Source organism: Calliphora vicina, chromosome 3 (assembly GCF_958450345.1).
Source record: "Calliphora vicina chromosome 3, idCalVici1.1, whole genome shotgun sequence".
NCBI lineage: Eukaryota > Metazoa > Arthropoda > Insecta > Diptera > Calliphoridae > Calliphora > Calliphora vicina.
This window is the reverse complement of record NC_088782.1, coordinates 7,390,561-7,415,110: the sequence shown is the minus strand read 5'-3', so window position 1 is coordinate 7,415,110 and position 24,550 is coordinate 7,390,561. Positions and strand designations below refer to the sequence as shown.

Below are 24,550 nucleotides of genomic sequence, written 5' to 3'. Positions count from 1 at the left end.
TGTTTTTCTATAGCGAATGAGCGTTTTGAGTGGACGTTTTATATGTATTTTATTTTTGTTACAATAACAAAACACATGTTAAATTTCTACTCGAAGTACTCGTTCGCTATAGAAAAACAGCACGTAAGTAAATTAAATAAATATATATATTTTTTTGTTGATTTTTTATGCGATTTTGTTCTGATTTTTTAATTAAAATCTGAATTTATGCGGTTTTTCAGTATTTTGGAACGAATCATTAATTTGTATATGAAGCTAGAGTATCGTTTTATGCGAATTCAGTTTATGCGATTTTTTTTGGAACGCATCTATCGCATAAAACGAGACCTGAGTGTATATGTAAAAATAAATTGAAATTTATTTTTCTATTACAATATAGCAAATTTCAGTGTTTTAAGCATTAATATTTAACAAACATACATTTATAGAATGTGATTAAACTTCTTAGCATTCGCAAAACAATGGAAACTTTTAAACTTCTTCTTGAAAAAAGAATAAAACCCATTTTATTTTGATATTTATTAATAAAATACTAAAAAAAACTTTTTTGTTAATCTAGCCTTTTTATTTGCTGAAGTGCTGACAACATTGATTCTCACGAATATTTGATTATTGATATCGTTGATGTTTTGCTGTAGTTTGTAGTTTGAATGTGAGCGCATACTCGGTGCATATTTGCAAATATATCTACTACAAACAATATTTATTAAATTCGCTAACCATGAGTGCGTTTATTGAACTCTGTGCTTAATCACATTTAAAAAACAACACACATCATGTGGTTGCAATAAAGTTGTTTATTTTGAACCAAATTATTAAACTACTACTACTACACACTTGCATAAATAAAAGCTAATGCCAAAAATCAGTATTATGTATTTTAGTTTAAAACAAATATATATATGTATGTATATACATATGTATATATTTTTTTAAATTAGATAATGGTTAAAATTTGAATAATTGCAATTTTCAGTTGTATACAAATTTTCAGATCTCTATTAATTCATAGCAAGGTATGGAAAAACAATGTTTTGTTTTAAGTCTATACTATATTATTTCAAACTAAATCTAAAATTTAACCTAATTCTACTAGGTTATAGAAAGTATTAATATTTATCGGGTATGTCTGTCATATATGCTTATGTGTATGACAGCTATCGTTAAATATTTGTCTAATACTGAAATAAATAAGTTAGGGTGTGTGTCCAGATATTTTTTACCTCAATATCCAATATTCTTATTGACTTATCCTCGTAACTTTGTGACGGCAATGCTAACATATTGTATGCATGTATTTAAATTTTTATTTAGAGTTTATAAATAAATCATGAAAGCTGAATGAAAAATTGTATAAATAATTAATAGAACGAATATCGAAAATAAAAAAGGTTGAATAAGTATAAAATTGATGTGGAAGTGACGAAAAATATACATACCTATACGATTGATACTCAGAGAGCTCCGAAAAGTAGATCTAAAGAGATAAATGACTTGTAGAATTTTATGTTTGAACGAAATGTGCATGATTCATGAGATAATGCAGTTACATATTTGCTTATATATTTTGGGCATTTCTTTAGCCAGCATTAAATACAAACAACTTATGAATCACATTTTTCGGGGTCATTGTATTAATTGCCGATGAGAATAAAAATGCACCATTGTAAATATTTATGTGGAAAATACATAAAGATACACATAAGATTACTTTGACTAAATTTACCACCTCCGTATTTTTTAATGATATTTGTATGAGTTCTTAAAAATTAAAAAAAATATATGTACATATTAACAATTTCTTTAAGTTCCTATTTAATTTAAACAAAATAATATTAAAACTGTTCACCCGTGGGTCGAAATATAGAAGCAAAGAAATACTTCAATAGACAGGACTGAAGGCTAAAATCGAAAGTTTTAATGCCGCAATATTAGAAGAAAAATTATCAACAAAAATCGATATTAATATTGCAGATCTTGTGAGAAATAGACCCAATCGTAAACTCAAGTGTAATTTCAAGGAATATTTATAATGTAATCAATTCTTAATGATCCTATAGAAACTAATATATTTAAAATTACCAGACGAATCTATTATTTTGTAATAAGCAACTCAATAGCTCGAAACACTGTATATGATACAAAGCGGGAAGAATTTTTTTTTCAATTCATTTTTATACCCTTCACCTTCGTGAGAAGGGTATATATAAGTTTGTCATTCCGTTTGTAATTTCTACATTTTTCATTTCCGACCCTATAAAGTATATATATTCTGGATCCTTATAGATAGCGGAGTCGATTAAGCCATGTCCGTCTGTCTGTCTGTCCGTCTGTCTGTCTGTTGAAATCAGTTTTCTGAAGACCCCAGATATCTTCGGGATCCAAATCTTCAATAATTCTGTCAGACATGCTTTCGAGAATTTTGCTATTTAAAATCAGCAAAATCGGTCCACAAATGGCTGAGATATGAGGAAAAAACCAAGACAACCTCGATTTTTAACCTAGTTTTTTACCTATGTGGATTACTAAGACATTAATATAGACAATATGGATATCTAATGATAGATATTTCAAAGACATTTTCAACGACGTATATAAGACCATAGTAAGTTGGACCTACAATGGGTCAAAATCGGGAAAAAAAATTTTGAACCCGAATTTTTTTTTTTCAAAAAAAAATTGAAAAAACAAAAAAAAATTTTTTTAAATTTAAAAAAAAAATTTTTTTTAAATTTAAAAAAAAAAATTTTTAAATAACAATCGAAAAATTTTTTTTTCAAAAAAATTCAAAAAACAACTGGAAAAAAAATTAAATTTTGTTTACATAAAAATATTTAAAATTTTGAAGTATAATTTGGTGAAGGGTATATAAGATTCGGCACAGCCGAATATAGCACTCTTACTTGTTTCATATAAAATCCTTTGCTCTCTTAATATTTGTTCTAATACCAATTAAGGTTTTATATTTCGGAGCAAAGCAATAAAATAAGTCAATTAAGTATATTTTTGTTTTTATCGGATCAGAGTGAAAATGTGTTTTCATCAAGGTTTTCATTATTCTTCTCAACAAGTACAAAATGTCAATAGAAACTTGTTGTGAATTCGATAACGATATTTTAATAATAACGGTAACTTTGGTCTGAAATATTAATAAAATTTAAACAAATGAAAATAATTTCAAAATTATTAATTTTACAATATATGCAATTCTACTGGATAACTTTAATATAAATATAAAATAATAAATTAAATTTATAATAAAAATATTAATAAGTTTCAATTTATAGACAGAAAATACAATGTTTTTCTTGATGCTATAAAATAATTAGAATAAAGTTTGTCATGAAAAACAATATCCACCAATATTAAGCAATGAACATACATATTACAATATGAAAGTCCAAATGACCTCATACAATTTGGCAAAGTATGTAGTAACTATAACATAAAACGAACGTTCTTAAGCTTTTCATTAAGATCAATTAATTAATTGAATTTTTTATAAAATAACTGAAATATTTTCGATAATTTCGGTAAAGATTTTTTTTCGGAAACGTTGACATAAAAACCTAATTTTTAGTTTTGACGTTTGTTACGGCGGTGACGGTTATTTCGATTTGATGAATGAAATTAATAATAACGTATACAAAAACTTAAAATAAGATAGGTGGTATTATATAACTATTTTTAATTCTCTATATTTTAATAAACTCAATGAAAACACTTTTATTTTCATAATATAAAATGATTTATAAATTATTTAACGAAATAAACGATTTATCGGGAATTACTGTTATTTCGGTAACGGTAGTTAAGCTGAAAGTAAATTTTACAAAATACATATTGAAATATCGTCAGTTTTAAAAGAATTTGAGCATTTTGAAAACACGTTAAATAACGATTATTGTAAATTTATGTAGTTTATTGTTTTAGCATACAAAACCGCTAAAATATAAAACACATGTGTCTGGTAGCATGAACATATTATTCTTACTACGTTTTTTTGCAACTTTGATGTGTCATCAAAGCTCCTCTTTTAAACATACATGTTGCTTTTCATTTCATTTTGTGTTTGTGGTTTCAATAATAGAAACAAAAAGTAAATAAATACCTTAAGAATTAATTTCGAGGAATGCAAAAAGCATCTCATATTGCCCAACAAGATTCCCAGGAGAACATACCAACGGTCTTTACTTCCACTGTTAATATGAAGCGGCGCACGTTATCTGGAAGCTGTGCAGTTGGATTTTTTGTGCTGGCATTTGGCTTCATCGCAATTGCATTTGCCACACCCAACTGGCTGGTAAGTGATTACCGTATCACTGGAGCCAAATTAGAAAGATTAGGACTGTGGGTGCACTGTTTCAGATCTTTGCCGGATGTCAACGATGACAGTCAGCGGCGCTTCTTTGTTGGATGCCGTTGGGTATACGATCCATTTACCACAGGATATGATGAAATAAGAGGATTTTTGTTGCCCGCTTTTATGATAGCTACGCAGTTCTTCTTCACCCTGGCTTTCATTGGAATGTTAGCATCGGGTATTGGAGTTCTCATATTTTTCCTATGTGCTGGGCCTGATCAGAAACATTTCATAAAATTAATACAGGTAATTGGATATGTAGTGTTGGGAGCAGGCATATGTGCCAGCATTGCGGTGATTATATTTGCTAGTCTCGGCAATCGGAACAACTGGATGCCGGAACATGCCAACAATTGGTTTGGCTGGTCATTTATATTGGCCTGTGTAGGAGCTGTAATGGCTCTGGTGGCCGCACCCCTTTTTCTTACGGAAGCCAATGTACAGCGCCGTAAACGTACTCTATTTAAAGAATCGCAAACACGTTTCGAAATGATGCATGGTGGTAAATAATAAATTTCAACTGCAGTAATTACACTTTGTCACTCAAATCGGGATTTATTCAGTTGTACGTTTTCTAATTCAAATCCATTATACCAACATCCTTACATACGATTTATACAAAAAAAAAACACTGGACAAAGCGCAAATTGACTCCATAGCTCTTCAGGAGGCTATTTGTTGGTACTTAGGTTCATAAATACACATACATTTTTCTTCTTATTTTTACAATTCATTACATTATACAATAAAGACTGTCCGAACAACACAAAATAACCAAAAACAAATATTGAACCCATTTGCGGAAATAGTAATATCGTAGTGTGACATTAGTAGTTATTGCAATTCGCTAAAAAAAATGACAATACAAAATTATATCATTCCTTAAAATAGTTAATCATAAATTATAAGTTATAAATTATAATTGTTCGAATATCAAAAACTTTTTTACGAATAGTTGTGTGCCTTTAGTATTTTTTATTAAAACATTTTATTGCAATTTTTTAAGATTTTATTTGAATCTCTATTCTCTTACTAGACTAACAAATTAAAACGATTACATATAAAATATTGAATGTACAAATCATATTATTAAACAATTGTGTAAAAAGTAACGACCTAAATAATATTGCATTTTAATTGCGAATGTATAAATGCAACATATTTACATCTATACATATTATGTATTTATTTAGTATATGTAAAATTTACGACTGATGTTTATTTCGGTCATAACAATATATTTTTTTGTGTATTATTAAGATATTCATTCCGTCCATGTTTATACAAATTACAATATTTTAATAAAGAAACAAATAAAGCCATTGTTTAATATTTTTTCCCATGAATGTGTAAACAATTTGTGGTAAGCAATTATATTGTGTTTATTTTATCAAATCTACAGTTTGGGGTCAAGGATGTAACGATGCACAGTTAAAATATTGAAAATAAAAATAGAATTTTAATTAAAGCGGAAATTCACTTGATATCATTTGTGTTATTGCTTATTTGCAATAAGTGAGTTCAAACTCAGATTTTTAAACATGAAGTATGTAAGTTTAAAAATATCCATTACAAACAGAAGATTTTAGTTATTTTTATATATTTATATACTCCCATGGATACAAGAAAGAATTATACATTATTCATCTAAATCCGTTTATGGCCTATGGGCTAGGATTCTGTAACTGAATGAATAAATAAATTATTCGTCATCAGTTAAATCCACGCAAGAACTTCGTTTTTGTCTTGTGAAGCAATATTTTATGAGGAAATATTTTTTAATAGTTTGGTACTTTCGGTTTTAAAATGTACTTTTAGCTTGCTTTCAAACTAAAATCACATATTTCCAGCTCTGCTCCATTGTTTTTTTCGAAACGAAACTTGGCATTACTTTATTAGTCATTGCAAATTTGCTCATTCGGAAATCATAAATTTATATTATTGTATTTGGGAAGTAAATAATATTAAAAAATTAAGGATTTTTAATAAGGTGACTATTTTTCCTAATAGTTAAATAACTATATTTAACACAATTTTTGTCGGGATCTCCATTATTTATAGTTTAAAAGAAAACATTTCCTAAAGGAATCGATAATTATAGTATCAAAAGTAAATATTGGAGAATGGAGTTACCAGCTTGTCCACCATCGTTAAAGCAGATACAGCACTTTTTAAAGTTGGCTCAAGAACATGATTCCAGAGACATCATAGTCGCATATTGGTCAAGACTCTAGTAAGTTTATAGTTTCCTATTGCGTTTTAATATTTGACCATTTAATGTTGTATTTTTCTTTAAGTGCTTTACAAGTAGGTCTTAAAATAACCACCCAACAGCCGGAAGAAACAAGGTTACTCTTAGGTAAGTAAATTTGTTGATGAGATAGGGATTACCTATGCAATCTATGGTGAATGAATTTTATTAATATTTATAAATTAGTCAACAAAAAATGATCCTTACTTATTTGAAGATACATATATATAATGGTTGACAATACAATGGAATCTGTTCCAAATAGTTAACTCACTACAGCTTAGAGTATCCAAAAAACTGGTTTCCAGTTTAATTGATTTGATTTTTATCTTTTAAAAAAACCGATTATCCTGTTTCGATTTTTGTCTTCAAAAAACCCGGTTAACCGGTTTATATTAAATTGTTATTCAATATGAAAAATACGCTAATTTAATGAATTCTTAATTTTTGAATTCTTAAGGCAATTAAAATATATAAAATTTTACGAAATATTGTCAAATGCTACAATTTTCTATAAACATTTTTTTAATGGTTTTTAAATGGTTTTTAATCCGTATTTTGCGAACATAAATTTTCCATAGGTTTTCTATGGGATTGATATATGGCGAGATACACACTCCTAATTGGACCCCAATCGTTGTGCTGAAATCTCCAAACTAGGCTCTCATTTCAATTCAAATCAAAAGTTAGTGGCACTAACTAAAAAACAAGTTACTGCATCTAATAAACACACTAAACATTATATTTTGATATTCAAAGTGTCTTGTTCGCGATCGTATGTGTTTCTGTCATGAATCAAGATCACGACAACAGCTTGTTTTTTAATAATTTTTTTAGATTATCTTATACATATATAAAATAATATGACGGAAAAATATGTCGCGTTACGAATGTCGTGTGACAACAAGACAGCTCTCAATTGATAGCTTTCTAGAGTTTTATTTTTTGTCACCTTCGGGATACCATGTAAATTGCTAATATATTTTAAACAACAAATCAACAAAACCTATCTTTTGCATTAAACATAGTGATACAAACAAATATGCTTTTGAAAAATGTAAATAAGAAACAAATTTTTGGATTTCTTTATTTGTTTCACTTCAGAACAGATAATGTACATAGATTTGCTTAAGTTTTTTGAAAACTGAAATTACGGAATATAGTTATAAAAAAGTTTCCATTGTCAGTCACTGTATATTATTCGTTGCTAAACATTGTATTTTCTGTATATTATTTAAAAAAAATAGGTATCATGGATTGGTTAGAGTCAGTGAAAAAGGATAATAGCGAAAATGAAGCCATTAGTAATGAGGTTGCTGCTCAGGCTCACATGGAAAACTATGCATTAAAACTGTTTCTATATGCAGACAAGCAAGATCGCGAAGGTAATTTTGGAAAGTAAGTTTTATTAACTCTGCTAAATAGAAGTGTATATGACTATACCGTTCATTTGCGATACATAAGTTTATTGAAATTAAAATTTTTTATTTTCAATTATACCCTTCAACATGCGTGGCAAGGGGTATATATAAGTTTGTCATTCCGTTTGTAATTTCTAGCGAAGCCGATATAGTCATGTCTGAAATCAGCTTTCCGTAGCCGCAAATGAACGATATGAAAAAACCTTATTTTTATATGTGTAAAAAAAATGTTTTTTTTTTCAGAAATGTTGTAAAGGCATTTTACTCATGTGGCGTTATATACGACGTGCTACAAACATTTGGCGAATTATCAGAAGAAGCTCTTCACAATCGTAAATATGCAAAATGGAAAGCAGCTTATATACACAATTGCTTGAAGAACGGCGAAGTTCCAATACCAGGTCCCATGCAAGACCAATCTGAAGACAATGATATGAACGAAGCTATGGATGCAACGAATGAAAGTCCCCAAGATACAGAACCTCAAGACAACGCAAACACCGATAGTAATGAGTCCGATAAACCAACAATTGAGGATATATTGAATAATCCAAGCAAGTTACCAAGTCCACCTGTAGAAGAAGAAAAACCCGGAGGTTTTGAACCTTTCGTACCACCACCACAGCCACATCCAGTGTATACAGTACCAGAGCCTGTTGCTAATTTACAAATCACTCCAGATCAGATGTTAAAAGCCCAAAAATATTGCAAATACGCCAGTAGTGCTTTGAATTACGATGATGTCAAAACTGCTATAGAAAATCTGCAAAATGCTTTAACTCTTTTAACCACTGGGGTGGATAATTAGAATTGTTCTATGCGATAAATATAAAACATTAAACATAAAATAACAGCTTAAATAAATATCGCCTGTTTTTAATATTTAAATATATTGGATACAATTCTTTGTAGAGAAGTACATTCAGGCAAAATATAAACAATCCGTTGCTGTAAAATGGACCTATGATTACACAATTTGAAAGTGAAATGAAATACTAACATACATATGTATATGTATAAATATTTATGTATACACATATACATAATATTATATTAAATGCACTATGATTTTCTCTTAATGAGAATTACATTTAATAAATGCCTAAGTTAAACTAAAACAACCCTTTATTGTAATTAACTTTGTTAAAACGCTTTAAATAAAATTGACACTTGATTCAGATACCCGACCGGAAAACAATTTTAAAATTTTTATATGATATCATTCTGTTTTCAAATAATTTTTTAGTGTTTTTCATATAAAACTTTTAAAATTATTTTTCGGTCGTGTTCCTGTATCAGACCTTTTGGTATTATAAATAATACAAAAGTTGTTTAATATACATTTTTATTATTATCCAGACCTTTATTACAAAAACTATTGAGGGTAAGAAATTAAAACAAAATCTCAATTTATTATTTCGTCTAAATTAAAATAAAAGAAAACCAAAAATATTTAAAATTTTTTAGAACAAAAAGTTTATTATTGCATTCAATGGAATTTAATAAATATAACTGCGAGTGCAGCTTATAACTGATTTGCATATTAAATCCCAATTATGTATTTTGCTCTTGATCTTAAATGTTTATGAAACTTTGTCTTTTTCGGAATTCGTTTACTGCGATCGATGATCAACCAGAGCTGAACCGTTTTTTTTTACACCGAAGAGCAAGTGTTTTGAGAAAATGTAAACTATGTGTGCGTAATGTGAAAAAATAGTAATAATTTAGTCCTGTTTCACACCATTTGTTTGTGCCTGTGTGACGGCTGATTGTTCAGTTTCCTTGCGGCTAGTCTGTAATAATAAAGAAATGAAAATTTGTTATTAATGAGAAAAAACTAAAAAACTAAAATTAAAATTTAAGTTGTAGTGACAACATTCGCAAATTTGAGATTAATCCTCTGATTCAAAAACATAGAGCGGAATCATTCTTTTTTTGAGAAGACCTAACTCAGTTGTCAAAAACCTAAGTTGTGATATGCGTAACATTTTTGAGTAATTTTGTTCTAGTTTCAACTCTATGTATATTTTCTCTATTACTATGTTTATACGTAGCCTATTCGCAAATAACAATTATTTGCAATTAAATAACTCTCTGTTTGGTTACGGAAAATTATTGGTTTTATGTGATGCCGGATGGTAAAATTCAATCATTTGGTAACAATGTTATTGAACAAAATATGTTAATTTTTTTTATTTTTTTAAATGTAAAAATAAAAGAATCAAAAAATCTTGTTTATCTTGTAATCCAATTAATTCAAAAACGTAATGAAATATTTATAAAATGTCTTAATAGACTAAATACGTTAAAACATATGGCAATGTTTAAAATCTTAATTGCAAATAGTGTCGTTAATCAGGAATTGTTTACGTGAGTTAGCTATTCGCAAATAAAAAAATAATTCACTGTTTATGCGGCAATTTTTTCAAATTGCAATATTTTTATTTGCGAATAAGCCGTGCGTATAAACGTAGTATATGACTTAAACCATAGATAAATACACATATATCGGAAACTCTCCTGTCTAAGACCTAACTCAGTTGTCAAAAACCTAATTGGTGAGAATGTATTAGTAAAAAAAACTATGTGAAAACAAAAACAACACTCGTTTGTGAGATTATTTTGAGTAATTTTTTTTGGGTTTCCGCTCTATCTATGGCTGAAACCAAAGTATAACAAGTAGTCCAAATTTTAATAGGATCATGGTTGAACTGCGTAATACAAAATATGCGCTGTTCTTTAGTCTTTCATATAGTTTTATCAGTTTTAAAAAAAAAGTCAATTATTTTTTTGTTGTACCCGTCAAAATTAAAATTCATGTTTTCTCGTATATTTGACAAGTAAAAAATTTGGGTTAAATACAGATTAGAAAGATATTAATATCTACTATTTAAATCAGGTTTTATTTCTGAAATCGCATGATTTGTTGAAAATTTATTTGAGAAATAGTAAAATGTCATAAAACATTCAAAGACGTTTTTCTCAAAACGCCTTTTTTTGGATTATGACGTTGTTGCATTTTGTTCGGAATGGTTCAATTCCGTAGTTTTTATTACGATCGATATCATTTTAGATTCTTCAATTCCGTGCAATTTATTAATTCTGTATTTCTGATTTTAATTTGACAGCGTTTTTTATATTAAAGCAAAAGTGAAGTTTTTGATGTGAAGAACTGATTAAAAATTTTAGAAAAACAAATAATTGCAAAAAAATATCAATTCCACTTAGAAAACTGAAAGTGGTTTCATTCCGAAAGTAATGTTCGTTTTACTTTTTCTGATGAAGCAAAGTGGAATTAATTCCACTTTCGATCGGAATGGAATTCTGTGACAGGCCTGATTACTTGTTTAATACAAAATTCTTGTTTTTACAGTTCAATATGTTTTTTCAATTCATATATAAATTGCTGCTCTTTTACCGTAAAATAAACAAAAATAATAGTTTACCTGATACCAAACGACTAAGCGACCTCCCAACATAAATGTGAATACCAACGCTGGTCCAGAACGTTCAAAGGGATCGCTTACCATCCAGTGTTGATAAATGCCAAGGAGCATTAGAATTAAAAGCGTTACGTTAGCAGTATTTTTTACTTTATCTAAAAATAAACAATTACACATTAAAAAACAACTAAAAATTATCATTTAAAAATTCTTACGATATGGAATAAGAGCCATTGCCAGACCGCATACAATTTCCAGAACACCAACGGTGCGTCTATACCATTTCGAGGGAATTTTAATGCCAAACAAGGCAGTCAAAGGGAACACTTTGGCATATTTTACATATTCAGTGCGCTAAAAAGAAATTAATAATTAAATAATTAAGAATAAATAAACATTACAATTACTACTTATTTAAAAAAGGAATAATTAAGTACTTTTTAAATCTTAATTGTGAAATAGGTATGTTTAAATTGTTATGATATAAATAACTAAAATTACAAAATGGTTTGAAAACTGAGGATTTATTAAACATAGTTTGTATCTGTCCATATACTTAAGTTTGTCTATTATAATGATTCATTCATCTAATGCTAATTTAAATTTGATTGTAACATCAAAAAGAAAAAACTTAAAAATAAACATTTTGATACCTTACGCTGGGTTGTTGTTTAGAATTCTTGTTTATATATGAAAAATAAACAAAAGTAATATATAAATATGTATTTTTACGTAGGTACTAGCATCTATAAATTTATACGTAATACTACATACATATAAGATGTTTATAGATGCGAAATATAGTGAGTGGTTCAATGTTTTATTGTATATTGAAAAATCTTAAGTACAAATAAAAACATACTTCAATTTATGGTTGGAGATATCGAAATATCTTGTTCAAATTTCAATACCCTACAATTATCGGTATTTCATTTGGTTTCTCATTTGGTATCTCATTAGTGTTTAAATTTAAATTGCATTACATTAAGCGTGACAGCGTATGATTAATAATAATCGATATTACATATAAGTAGATGAGATGCAAAACTCGATCGTTACAAAAATTAAAAAAAAAATTGAGATAACTATTGATTCTGGCAGTCCTTCGCTATGTTGCAGTTTATTTAATTTTTTCAACTGTAGAGTTTTAGTCAAGAATCGAGTAACATCTAAGAATTTAAAACATTCAACTAATTTGGTACATTTAATCAGCCGCTACATGTTTTTTGTGTTTTTCCAAAATTCAGCGAGTTTTGTATTTCAACTACTCATATGTATTGATATAATTCAAAGAAAGTTGTCATCTAGAAAAAAGTTTAGTAGCAATTTTCCGATTTTGTAGGTCCAACTTACTATGGTATTATATACGTCGTTGAAAAGGTCTTTGTAATATCTATCATTAGATAGATATCCATATTGTCTATATTAATAACTTAGTAATTCAGATATAGGTCAAAAATCGAGGTTTTCCGGACAGACGAACATGGCTTAATCGACTCCGATATCTATAAGGATCCAGAATATATATACTTTATTGGTAGGCAAAAAGAGTCATTTAATTTGTGTGCTCTTTTGGTTAAAAAATAAAATATCCACAACAACATCAAGAAACTGATGTTGCGCTCTTTTGTTCACATTCGGGTTGTTTGACGAAAATCATCGTAACCTGAACAATATGAACGCCTACCATGGCTTTATAGGGTCGGAAAATTATATTGTGGAAATTACAAACTTATATATACCCTTCTCACGAAGGTGAAGGGTATAAAAAAAAAATACTTAACAGTATATAATAATCGAACCTTAAACATAGAGCGGAACTTCTCCAGTCAAAGATCTAACTCAATTGTCAAAAATCTAAGTGGTGGGAATGTACTAATCTACGGTTTAGACTATGATATTCTGGCTCTCTAATCTTTTACGTGTGGTGTAATTAAAGTGATCGAAATAGATCAAAACCACAAACTCCGAAATGCAACAAAATGATCCCCTGGATCCATACCTGCTTGGTATGTACCAAGCAAACAAAATTAAAGTAATTCAAAGTGTAAATGCAATAGTACATACAATTCATTATAAATCTAAATGCCTTCAAAAATTCGAATAAATACGTTAATAATGAAGCAATTAGATATAAAATACAAGAACCGTATTTAAATACGATCTCGAAATGAAAATATTTCACTTTTAATTCCCAACAGTATTTCTCCAACGTAGTCGATTCATCGATGTTGATTTGGTTCTATGCAACCGAATAAAAACATGATCTCCAATGACACGCTAATGTAAAAATCATTCATGTTTTACCTAAATCGTTCCACTTCGTCATCACTTGAACCCCTACCTAAACTACTTTGCTTCATACGCATAATTTTGAATGTAAATAAATATTGTTTTGCTGCGTGTAGAGTATCCAAAACCGAAACCGGTTTTTTCGTCTTTGTAAACTCCACCGGTTTCGGTTTTTTTTAAGTTTTCGATTTTGTGACAAACCGGTTTTTGTAAGACGGTTAACCCGTTTTAATGAAATATATTTTCTAACGCTCATTTAAACATATTTATGAAAAACTTTGATAACATTTTTTTTAAAATATTTAGTAAAACATATAAAATAATAGCATAAAGATAGAATTCAAAAATGCTTGATTTGGTACACAATTCCTATTAGCGTCCAAAAATAAATTTAAGTAAACCTTTTTCATATTAAATAAAAATTTATTATAAACCGGTTAACCGATTTTTTTTGAAGACAAAAACGGAAACTTTTCTGTCAAAGACCTAACTCAGTTGTCAGAAACCTAAGTGAACTAACAAAAAAATTACTCAATATAATCACACATACGAGTGTTGTTTTTGTTTTCACAACTGAGTTAGGTCTTTGACAGGAGAGTTTCCGCTCTATGTCTAATCTCTATGATTTAAACACAAAAATCATTATTTTTGTAATTTTCCTAAATTTATTTGATTTTAATCAAATAAATCAGAGCTTCGAATTAATTAATTTAATTTGAGCTTAATTCACTAAAATCTTAATTCCGAAATATAATATGTCATTCATTCCATAAATCCATTCCAAACATATAATTCTTTAGCTTCATTCAACGGCTTTTATTTAAATAAAATTCACTCGTCGTTGATTAAATCCATAATGAAATTGATTCATAACAGAATTCACTCAAACTTTAAATGATGTAATTTTTGTTAATTCAAATCTAACACAAGTTGAATTAAAATATTTTTTATTCATTCAGTTTTGTTTTGATTTTAATCATTTACAAAATTAATTGAAAAAACTTTTTGTAATAGATTTGAATTGAAGAAAAAAGTAATTGAAATGATTTGATTTAAAAATAATTTGAATGATTCAATAACGAATTATTTGTATAAAACATGAATTCCCAAAGGAATGAATTCAATACATTTAAAGTACAAATGTATTAAGCCTATGAATTAATTCATAATGAATTCATTAACGGAATGGTTAAGAGATACAAATTTAATTAGATTTCGAAATACACAACCTACCTGTAATATAATCAAAGAAAATAGTGATCATCCCCTTTATGCAAAAAGTTTTCAACATTTTGAATATAAAATTAAAATTTTGTTGGAAACATCTACAGTTTTTCTTTTTTAAATTGGTCACCCAAAATAGAAAAATATCAAAAATATGACAAAATTAAATGGCCTATTTTTTTTGTATCGTATGGAGTCAGACGAGGATGGTCCAGAGTTTATTGCACAGTTGCTCAAGTAATATTTTTATACATACAAACATGTATGATCTAGTATGAATAAATTTTTCAAAACACACATTTTTTTAAATTTGTATGTACATATGTACGTAAATATGTATGTTTAATAAATTTTGAATGTCATTGCCTCATAATAGCGAGGTCATTTTCAATAAAAACGAAAAGATAAACAAAATTCATGAGGAAATTTTTCAAAATAAATAATATACAGATGAAATGTATAACTAATATAAAAATGTTGATAATTATGCATGTACGTATGCACTGTCGAACGCTGTTATAACGAACTCGAAGGGACTGCCATATTTAGATCTTGTCCACTTTATTAATACTTTAAAATTAGATATTGGTAACTTTTGAAATTGTTGTTTACATTTTTTCTTTGCATTAAGAATATTGTAACTAAAATTTTGTTCAATAACAACAATAACAAAGAGTATTCCAATAGGGTTTACCGAACCTTTACAGTTGGTAGCGGCCAAGCTGCATCTGTTGAATTGGCTGTCATTTATTCAGTATTTAGCGTTCAACAACACATGGAAATGACAAAATTTAATGGGTACTGGAGGAGTTGGAAACTGACCATAACTTTCATCATCAAATCATCTTCTGACCCATTTCTGAGCGTTCAACGTGTCTTTTTTTCTTTTAAAATTTCAATAATTTATTTTCGTGAATGATTTTCGGAAGAGTTCCCATATAAGGGAACTATGGCCAATTATGGACCGATCGCCATGAAATTAGGTCATGTGATTTATGTCTATATGAAAGTTATAGAGGTTTAAGCTCATTAAAGTGATTTTCGGAAGCGGCCCTTATATGGGAGCTATAACTAATTATGGACCGATCATCATAAAATTAGGTGACATTATTTCCGTATATAAAAAGCATATTTGGAGCGAAATTTGAGTAGATACCTATATGAATTAAACATTTATGACCGATAAAGACCCATTTCGGGAGTACCTTTGTATGGGGGCTATGTGAAATAATGGTCAGATTTTAGCCAGTTTCTATAGGCTTTATCCTTGGTCCGAAAAAATTGTATGTTCCAAATGTTATCGAAATATCTTAAAAATTTGGAAAGTGATTCTGAGTCGATTGGTATACTTTGAGGTTACAAACATCTGCACAAACGCATTATACCCTCTTCACTATAGTGGTGTAGGGTATAGGTAGGTTTTTGACAGGAGAGCTTCCGCTCTATGTGTATTTATGTATCTATGTTTTGAACTATTAGTTAAATATCGTGGTTTCCCAAAAAAAAGAACACTTTTATTTAATAACAAACGTTTTAAATACAAGTTTCTTTATTTCAAAAATGGGTGCGCATCTTAACTAAGCTGCCTTTTTCAAACTCCTTACTATTCAACAAACTACCTTGGTTTGACTGATATTTGATCAAAATTGTTATAGCCGAATCTTAATGGTGGTTGAAATAAGGCCAATTTAGAGATAAATAACCAGATTTTTAATGTAATTATTTTTGGCAAACAACATTTTTTCATTTACTTGGCAAATGTAATATCAGTGTATGATTTATTAACCCCTTTTTCGTAACTACTCCGCAACTACTGCATACATACATATGTATGTATGTTTCCAAAATTATGAAACATAGATTACATTTGGGTGCATCACTCATTGTGTTCTAAAAGGTTTTGAAATTTAGAGAAAATATTACAAATAAATAATATCCCTTAGCTCAATTTTGAAAGTACACTGGACCACTCTAATGTAGTACATCCATGTATATTTACTCTCTTCTATATATGTATATTATGTAGTATATATAGTATGTACGAATTTTAAATAAAACTATTGATTATTCAACTCAAAATTTATGTGTATACTCACTAGGTCTTTGTATAGGTCCTTGCTTATATGTGGCGTTAATTTAAGTGTACCAACAAAAACAAAAAATAATCCCAATAATATGGAAAGACTTTTCAACACAATCGTATTTGAAGCTGGCATTTTCTTGTTTGTTTGTTTTTTTTATTGCAATTTTATTTTTTTTGTAATATTAAAATAATCTTAAAACTATATTTCGAGTATCGATTGTTTTTTAATTGTAGTACATACACTAAACAGCATACACGAGTATGCCAATAAAATTTATTAATTTGTTTATTAAACAAACATAATTTTCTTTCGTTTTTTATTTTTTTTTTTAGATTTTTTTTTTATTTTTGCGAATATATACAATATTTTCGAAATATATTAATTTTTGATATTTAGAAGCCGTTTGTTCTATTTATAAAATGTTCTGTGGATATGAGAAGACAACAAATAAAAAAAAATAATTCACACAAATCACAAATATTTATATTTTGATCATTTAAAAGAAATCTTATGACATCGACGGTACACGAGTTCGAATGAGACTGCTCGCAGTAAATTATTAAGTTGAGACCAGCATCCCGAAAATCGATTTTCCTTCCGTAGATTTTACTCTTTTATTTTGAAAATATATCTAATATGTTTGTTTGTATGTATATTTCTCATTTTTGCGCTCATTTGTACTTTTTTGCAAAATAAAACAAGGGAGGAATTTTCTATTCATATATATTCGTCTGGTGGTTGTTGATAAAATTAAACGCACACGTTTCAATTTTTCATCCCTAAAGATTCATTAGTCTGGTTCATAAATAAAATATATAATTGGATTTTTTTTAATGGACCACTCCGGAAAAACTATCACGGATTTTTTTACATTTTTCCATTTTTTTAGGGTTGGCTAGCGGTTTTAAATGTTTAGTATATTAGGTGAACATTTTGAATATTTTTAATTTTGCACCCTTCGTCTCATGATAAACAAATTTTTTTTATATATAAAAAACTATTTTTATGAAATACTAAACCGGGTTTTCTTCGAAATTTTTTAAAATGTTTATTTTCGGTTAACCGGTTTATCCGGTATTTTTGTGCATTTTTTATATTCATTATATACACATTATTGGTCTGATTTGAAACCTAAACTGCTGATTTACAATACAAACCTCTTTAGATTAATATTTTAAGAATTACAATGATAGAGGACGATGATTCATTATAAACTTAATGATTATTTTACCAAACGTTAAATTGAATTTGATGTACATACCTTTTTCCAATAAATTTGACTTCAGTAGTGTGTTTTGTTCTTAAAATTCTATTTTATTATTCATTTCGTTAGCTTAGTGTACAAAGTCATTTTCAGAAATATTACAGGAGAGACAAATAACGTTCTAAAATCCATGATTTGAAATATTTTTTAAATCTATTTCAAAATTATTAATTATTTCGTATGATTTATAATGACAAATAATCACAGCTAAGAAGAAGTGCGTTTGCATCTTATAGGTTCTTTTTTGGGATTTGTAACATTTTCAGTTTCATATCAGAACACATTTTAAAATTATCAAATATTTAATTAAAAAATGTATTTACATTTTTTGGTTGAAATTTAATGAATAAACCAATAATTAAAACAAGTATTGTATATTTAGTAACATATTTATACTCAACTAGCTTGACCCGGTGCGCTTCGCTACCCCTGTCGTAGTAAAATAAAAAATATATAGCCTATTGACGCTACCCAGTAAGGATCTATCTACGTTCCAAATTTCAATAAAATCGGTTCAGCCGTTTAGGCGTGATGCTCAAACAAATAAACAAACTTACAAAGACATTTATATATTTATATAGATACTCAATTTTTTATTTATTTAATTTCACGTAGTGCTACAACACTACGACATCAATTGTGAATTGGCCATATGTGTTTCCGCTCTATGTGTATTTGTTTTTCTATAGAACTTAGTATTCGATATAAATACAGTGAGTGACAATTAGAGTTTTTCACGAGAATTCCCGGGAATTCCGCAAAATTTTCTATTCCGAAATCCCAGGAATTTGTACGAGAATTCCCGGGAATTATTTTCCTTAGTTTTATTCGAAGTTTTTTCAACTTGATTTTCTCTAAAATGCAGAAGATTCATACAACAAAAATGATTTATCTCAAATAGACAAACAATGAATGTTCAGGACAGTAGCAGAATTCTATTCCGAATGAAAGAGAAATTATTTTAGTTTGCCTTTTCACAAAGAGTAAAACGAAAATTTTTGGAATAAAACCACATTTTGTTAAATATTATTGGGTTTTCTTCAAGTTTCAGTTAAGATCTTTACTTAATTTTTGATTTAATAAGCAAAACATTACCAATTCAAAATTAAAAGAAATAAAATATTTATTTTTTGCGAATTAACAGAATTATGTAATTGGAATCTAACGAAGGTAGAACAAAATCTAATGGAAATTGAAGCCATTCCGATACAAATGGCAGTTTCAAATCAAAGACATTTTTTTTAGATTTTTAACGAAGTCTACATTCTTTAAATTGAATAATTTGTTCTAGGCGGGAATTCCCGGGATCCCGGGAAAAATAAAAATTAATCCCGATTTCCGGGGAAATGAAAAAGTGCGGGAAAAGAAAAACTCTAGTGACAATATAATGGAAACTTATTTTGATGATTTAAATATGCGGGATTTTTTTTTTAAATTTTTAGACCTTATTTTGAAATATTTGTACAATATAAATGTAGGAACGGGACAGAATACAGTGTTTGACAGAGGAAATTTAAGTTCTGAGGAAATCATAAACCAAAAAAATATATATATGTATGTAAATTTTAAAAATTTCAAAGCTATACAAGACCTTACTGTATGTACATGTAATAATAATAATTGTTTATTTAAAGTCACTGATAGGAGCGATGTACAAATAAACTGATCGTGTTTACAAATGTATGTTAAGCACCCAGTAAACAAAATTTTAAATACTTATAGGTTGTATCTCAGTTGTAACTAGTGGTGGACGTTTGGAACAAATCATGAAACATCGCGGCCAGACTCTAGTAGATCAGAGCACTAGGTAATAATATGTTCCAAGTTTCAACTAAATAAAATAACTGTAATTTAGGTCGCTTGACGTCAAATTAAATTTAAATAATTTAAAATGAATCCTGAATGCTGGTTGGGTATGATTTCTAGTACAGATATTGAGAGAAGTGGCCTCCATTTGTCTTTATATGCGTTATTGTATCAGAATATTTTGTATCAAACACAACATTGCTGCGGAACAATACAAATTTCAATACCTAATGGATTTACTCTTATTAATTAAAAAATCTTTAATAGTTCAATATAGTCCATGGATTTCTGTGTCTATCCTAACAATTATTGTGATTAACTGGTTTTATAAATGTATATTATTTAAATTTTGGCCACTTAGAAAATCATTTGATAATCATGTAATAGGTAGGTAAAGCAAATAACAATAGATATCTATAAAGTTAAATATTATTTGCAATTTTGATTATAGAAAATATAAATAAAGTAGAAGAAATTGAAAACGATGAATGTACACCAGCATTGGAAGAACATGAGCATATACTATATGAAGGAGCTACAATAAAACTGCCTGGTGGTGCACAACAATTTTATGAAATGGTTGAAAATAGGCGAAGTGTCCGTGCCTTTAAATCGCACCCAATACCTTCCATACATTTAATAAAAACCTGCATACGAGCAGCGGGAACATCGCCAAGTGGTGCTCACACTGAACCCTGGACCTTTTGTGTTGTAGCCAATAGGGACTTAAAACAACGTATACGTGAGATAATCGAATTCGAAGAAGAACTAAACTATAAACAACGAATGAGTCGTCAATGGACAACAGATTTACGTCCATTAAAAACAGATCATGTTAAACCCTATTTAACGGATGCTCCTTATCTTATAGTGATCTTTAAACAGATTTATGGTTTTACAAAGTCGGGCAAACGCAAACAGCATTATTACAATGAAATTTCCGTGTCTATAGCAACAGGAATTCTACTCTGTGCACTACAGGCTTCTGGTCTAAGTTCACTTGTCACAACTCCGTTAAATTGCGGATCTTTTTTGAGAGACCTATTAAATAGACCATCCCATGAAAAATTACTTGTGCTTTTACCAGTAGGTTACCCAGCAGATGATTGTAAAGTGCCAGATTTGCATCGAAAGGATTTAAATGATATTATGCTAATGTATTAATTAATAATTAAAATATCACTCTTTACTGTAAATCAAAAGAAGAGTCCATATTTAATAATCCATTGATGCTAAATAAATATTGTAGTTGTGGCCATTTGAAAAATTATACAAATCTTTCTCATTACTAAACATGTTAATTGTTTTTCAGAAACTTCTAATTGTATTTCAGAAATTTCCATTTGTATTTAAGAAAATACCAATAAAAATTTCTGAAATACAAATAGAAATTTCTGAAAAACAATTGGAAAATTCAGAAATATGTACAATTAGTAACTGTTTAAGTATAAATTAAAATTTCTGAAATGCAGATGGAAATTGGAATTTTCTGAAATACAATTGGAAATGGTGTAGATCAAATATAAAACCGATAACTTTTGTTCTCAAAACCGATACCGATTCTATGACAACCCCGAATGAGTTTTTAGCGGTTTATCCAAAATAAAAGACAGCGTTTTCAAAGTGAAAACGGTTTTAATATGTTCTCACCTGGGCCTGCAACCCCCATTAATCTTCTTAATCATCCACAAAAATGGATGTGCCTGACTCCAGAATACTTAATTGTTTGCCATTTTTTTAATTGGTCTGTAACAATACCAAATTTTCTTTTATTATCAAAAAAAAAGTTGTTTGTGATTCATTGAATCTAATTTAATTATTAAACAAGTAAGGGCCATTATTACAACTTGCCGTTATAGTTAAAGTGACCTTTAAGGGTACCTTTTTCTATTGCTTAAAGTTACCTTTAACTATAACGGCAAGTTGTAATAATGGCTCTAAGAGAGCTATATTCGTCTGTGCCGAATATTATATACCATACCCTTCAGCAAATTATACTTCAAAACAAAAATTTTAAATATTTTTAGGTAAACAAAATTTTTTTTTTAAATTTTTATCGAAAAAAAATTCGGGTTAAAAAATATTTTTTCCGATTTTGACCCATTGTAGGTCCAACTTTGAATTTATATTTTTTTTAATTTTAATTTTTTTTTTAATTTTAAAAAATTTTTATTTTAATATTTAGCGAAAAATAAACTTTTGGTGAAAAAAATTCTGGTTAAAAAATATTTTTTCCGGTTTGTACCCATTGTAGGTCCAACTTACTATGGTCTTATATACGTCGTTGCAAAGGTCTTTGAAATATCAATCATTAGATATCCCTATTGTCTATATTAATGACTTAGTAATCCATATAAAGTCAAAAATAATTCAAAAATCTAGGTTGTCCTGGTTTTCTCCTTATATCTCAGCCATTTGTGGACCGATTTTCTCGATTCTCCGGAGATATTGATGTATGAACTTGGACATGGCTTAATCGACTCCGCTATATATAAGGATCCAGAATATATACTTTATAGAGTCGGAAAATTATATTGTGGAAATTACAAAGTGAATTACAAACTTATATATACCCTTCTCACGAAGGTGAAGGGTATAAAAACAGGATAGAATAATATAGATTTAAAATAATTAATTTTTTTTAGGTTTTTGCTAATAGCTACTTCCAAAATGAAGTAGTTGTTACAAAAAAAACTAGAGATAATAAAAAGCAAGACCCCCCATTTCTAGCTACGAAAAACTTAAATCGCTGTCCATATCTGATAAATTTGTATCATGATAAAATGGTTATAAGCCCCTGTCTATACCTGACAAATTTTTATTATGATAAACTTCAAAATGGTTGTCTAGATAAAGAATTATCAGGTATAGTCTCCATTTATTAGTATTATGGCTTCGTTATGATAAAATTTGTCTTGACAACAAATGTCATTTATTGTTATGATCAAGGCTTATTTAACAAGGTTACAGCAGTGGCGAATTGAAATAAATACAGGCGAATTCACTTATTTTTTATATATAGAGTTTGACATACGCGCGTACGGGCGGATATTTTTTATATATGTAGTTTGACATTTATGCGTGCTATTTCTATAATCAGCTGTGCTGCCGATGGCACCTTATTAAATGCACCTTGGTTATGATGAATATTTGTCAAGTATAGACAGGGGGTTAAGATAACAAAATTATCAGGTATATTCCCCATTTATTAGTATTATTGCAAAATTGTTAGTGCATTTTGCTCAGACAACTTTGTCTTGACAACAAACGTCATTAATTGTTATAATAAATATTTGTCAAGTATAGACAGGGTTAAAATGGTTTTGCTCATGTCAGCCGCGTCGGCTCTTAGGGTTGCCACTTATTGGTTTTAATACAATTCCATACGAAATTATCAACACATTCACACTTTTGGTGACAGTAATACAACAAAGCCGCTTGTTTCGTTTTTGACGGCGTTAAAAATTCGTTTAATGATGCCAGATTAAGAATTAAAGAACATTTGAAATCATAAACTAGTTGAAAACCGAATTATAAAAACTACATACATAAAAACATATCTTACACATTCACATTGATTAAAACAAATTTTTAAAAGTATTTTCAATCAATATTGACTTTTACAAAAAAATATAAATACAAAATTTAAAAATAGTATTAATGTAAAAAAATGTATATCTTTAGCTGAAATACAAAACCTCGTAAATAACATTTTTACTATTTTACAGCAGAAACAAATGTCGCAGATTTACTAAATATAGAATAACAATAAAAATTTATTGACTTTTCTAAGAGTTACGTTAGTTATGTACTTTTGAACTCATATTTTCTTCAACAAAAACACGTAACTTGTTTAAGATTTAATGAGAATTTATTTTGCATTCGTAAAATGTGGAATAATTAAGAATGTTTTTATTTAATATATTACTTTAATTTATTAATTTACACATTGCTTTGGTCCTTTTAAAAACATATAAATCGAAAATAAAAGTTATACGTAACGAACAAAATACGTTCAAATAAATTAAAGAATTTACAAGATTTAAAAATTTTAATATTCCCGGAATACAAATTTTTGTTTACGATAATTTGAATTTATGTAGGCTTAACTAAACTTATTAATTTCTATTAATAATAATTGTTAATACATGTGTACCTATTGATTTTTTAAATCCACTCAATAATATGAAAAAATATTCTGGAATTCATCGAAGTCCGGAAATAAATTTAAAATTACATATACATATGTCGATATATACATAAATGTTTTATTTTTATATATAAAAAACCCTCTATATATAATTAAATTGCCAATAATGAAAAAATTAAAAAATAACTTAGTAGGGGCCTTAAAAATATATTGTAGAAGAAGAATTTAAAATTTCTTATTAATTAGCTAAAT

The 24,550-nt window shown here is 28.2% G+C and overlaps 4 protein-coding genes across 4 annotated transcripts; 3 read left to right on the top strand and 1 right to left on the bottom strand.

Annotated features, from left to right (window-relative positions):
• Positions 1-4,052: 4,052 nt before the first annotated feature.
• sinu (sinuous) lies at positions 4,053-5,734 on the top strand. Its single transcript, XM_065504966.1, has one exon. It carries the CDS (start codon positions 4,133-4,135, stop codon positions 4,871-4,873), a length of 741 nt encoding a protein of 246 aa, XP_065361038.1. The 5' UTR covers positions 4,053-4,132; the 3' UTR covers positions 4,874-5,734.
• Positions 5,735-6,237: 503 nt separating this feature from the next.
• Positions 6,238-9,362, top strand: Vta1 (vesicle trafficking 1). Its single transcript, XM_065502980.1, has 5 exons — positions 6,238-6,353; positions 6,425-6,596; positions 6,661-6,722; positions 7,862-8,012; positions 8,279-9,362. The coding sequence occupies exons 2-5, from the start codon at positions 6,487-6,489 to the stop codon at positions 8,841-8,843; spliced, it is 888 nt and encodes a 295-aa protein (XP_065359052.1). The 5' UTR covers positions 6,238-6,353; positions 6,425-6,486; the 3' UTR covers positions 8,844-9,362.
• Positions 9,363-9,487: 125 nt separating this feature from the next.
• Positions 9,488-17,356, bottom strand: LOC135953213 (novel acetylcholine receptor chaperone). The gene is made up of 4 exons (XM_065502981.1): positions 17,091-17,356; positions 11,694-11,832; positions 11,482-11,633; positions 9,488-9,828 (listed from the first exon to the last, which is right to left on the bottom strand). Exons 1-4 carry the CDS (start codon positions 17,208-17,210, stop codon positions 9,760-9,762), a joined length of 480 nt encoding a protein of 159 aa, XP_065359053.1. The 5' UTR covers positions 17,211-17,356; the 3' UTR covers positions 9,488-9,759.
• Positions 17,357-20,308: 2,952 nt separating this feature from the next.
• Positions 20,309-21,424, top strand: Iyd (Iodotyrosine deiodinase). The gene is made up of 2 exons (XM_065502979.1): positions 20,309-20,535; positions 20,600-21,424. The coding sequence occupies exons 1-2, from the start codon at positions 20,379-20,381 to the stop codon at positions 21,310-21,312; spliced, it is 870 nt and encodes a 289-aa protein (XP_065359051.1). The 5' UTR covers positions 20,309-20,378; the 3' UTR covers positions 21,313-21,424.
• The last annotated feature ends 3,126 nt before the right edge of the window (positions 21,425-24,550 follow it).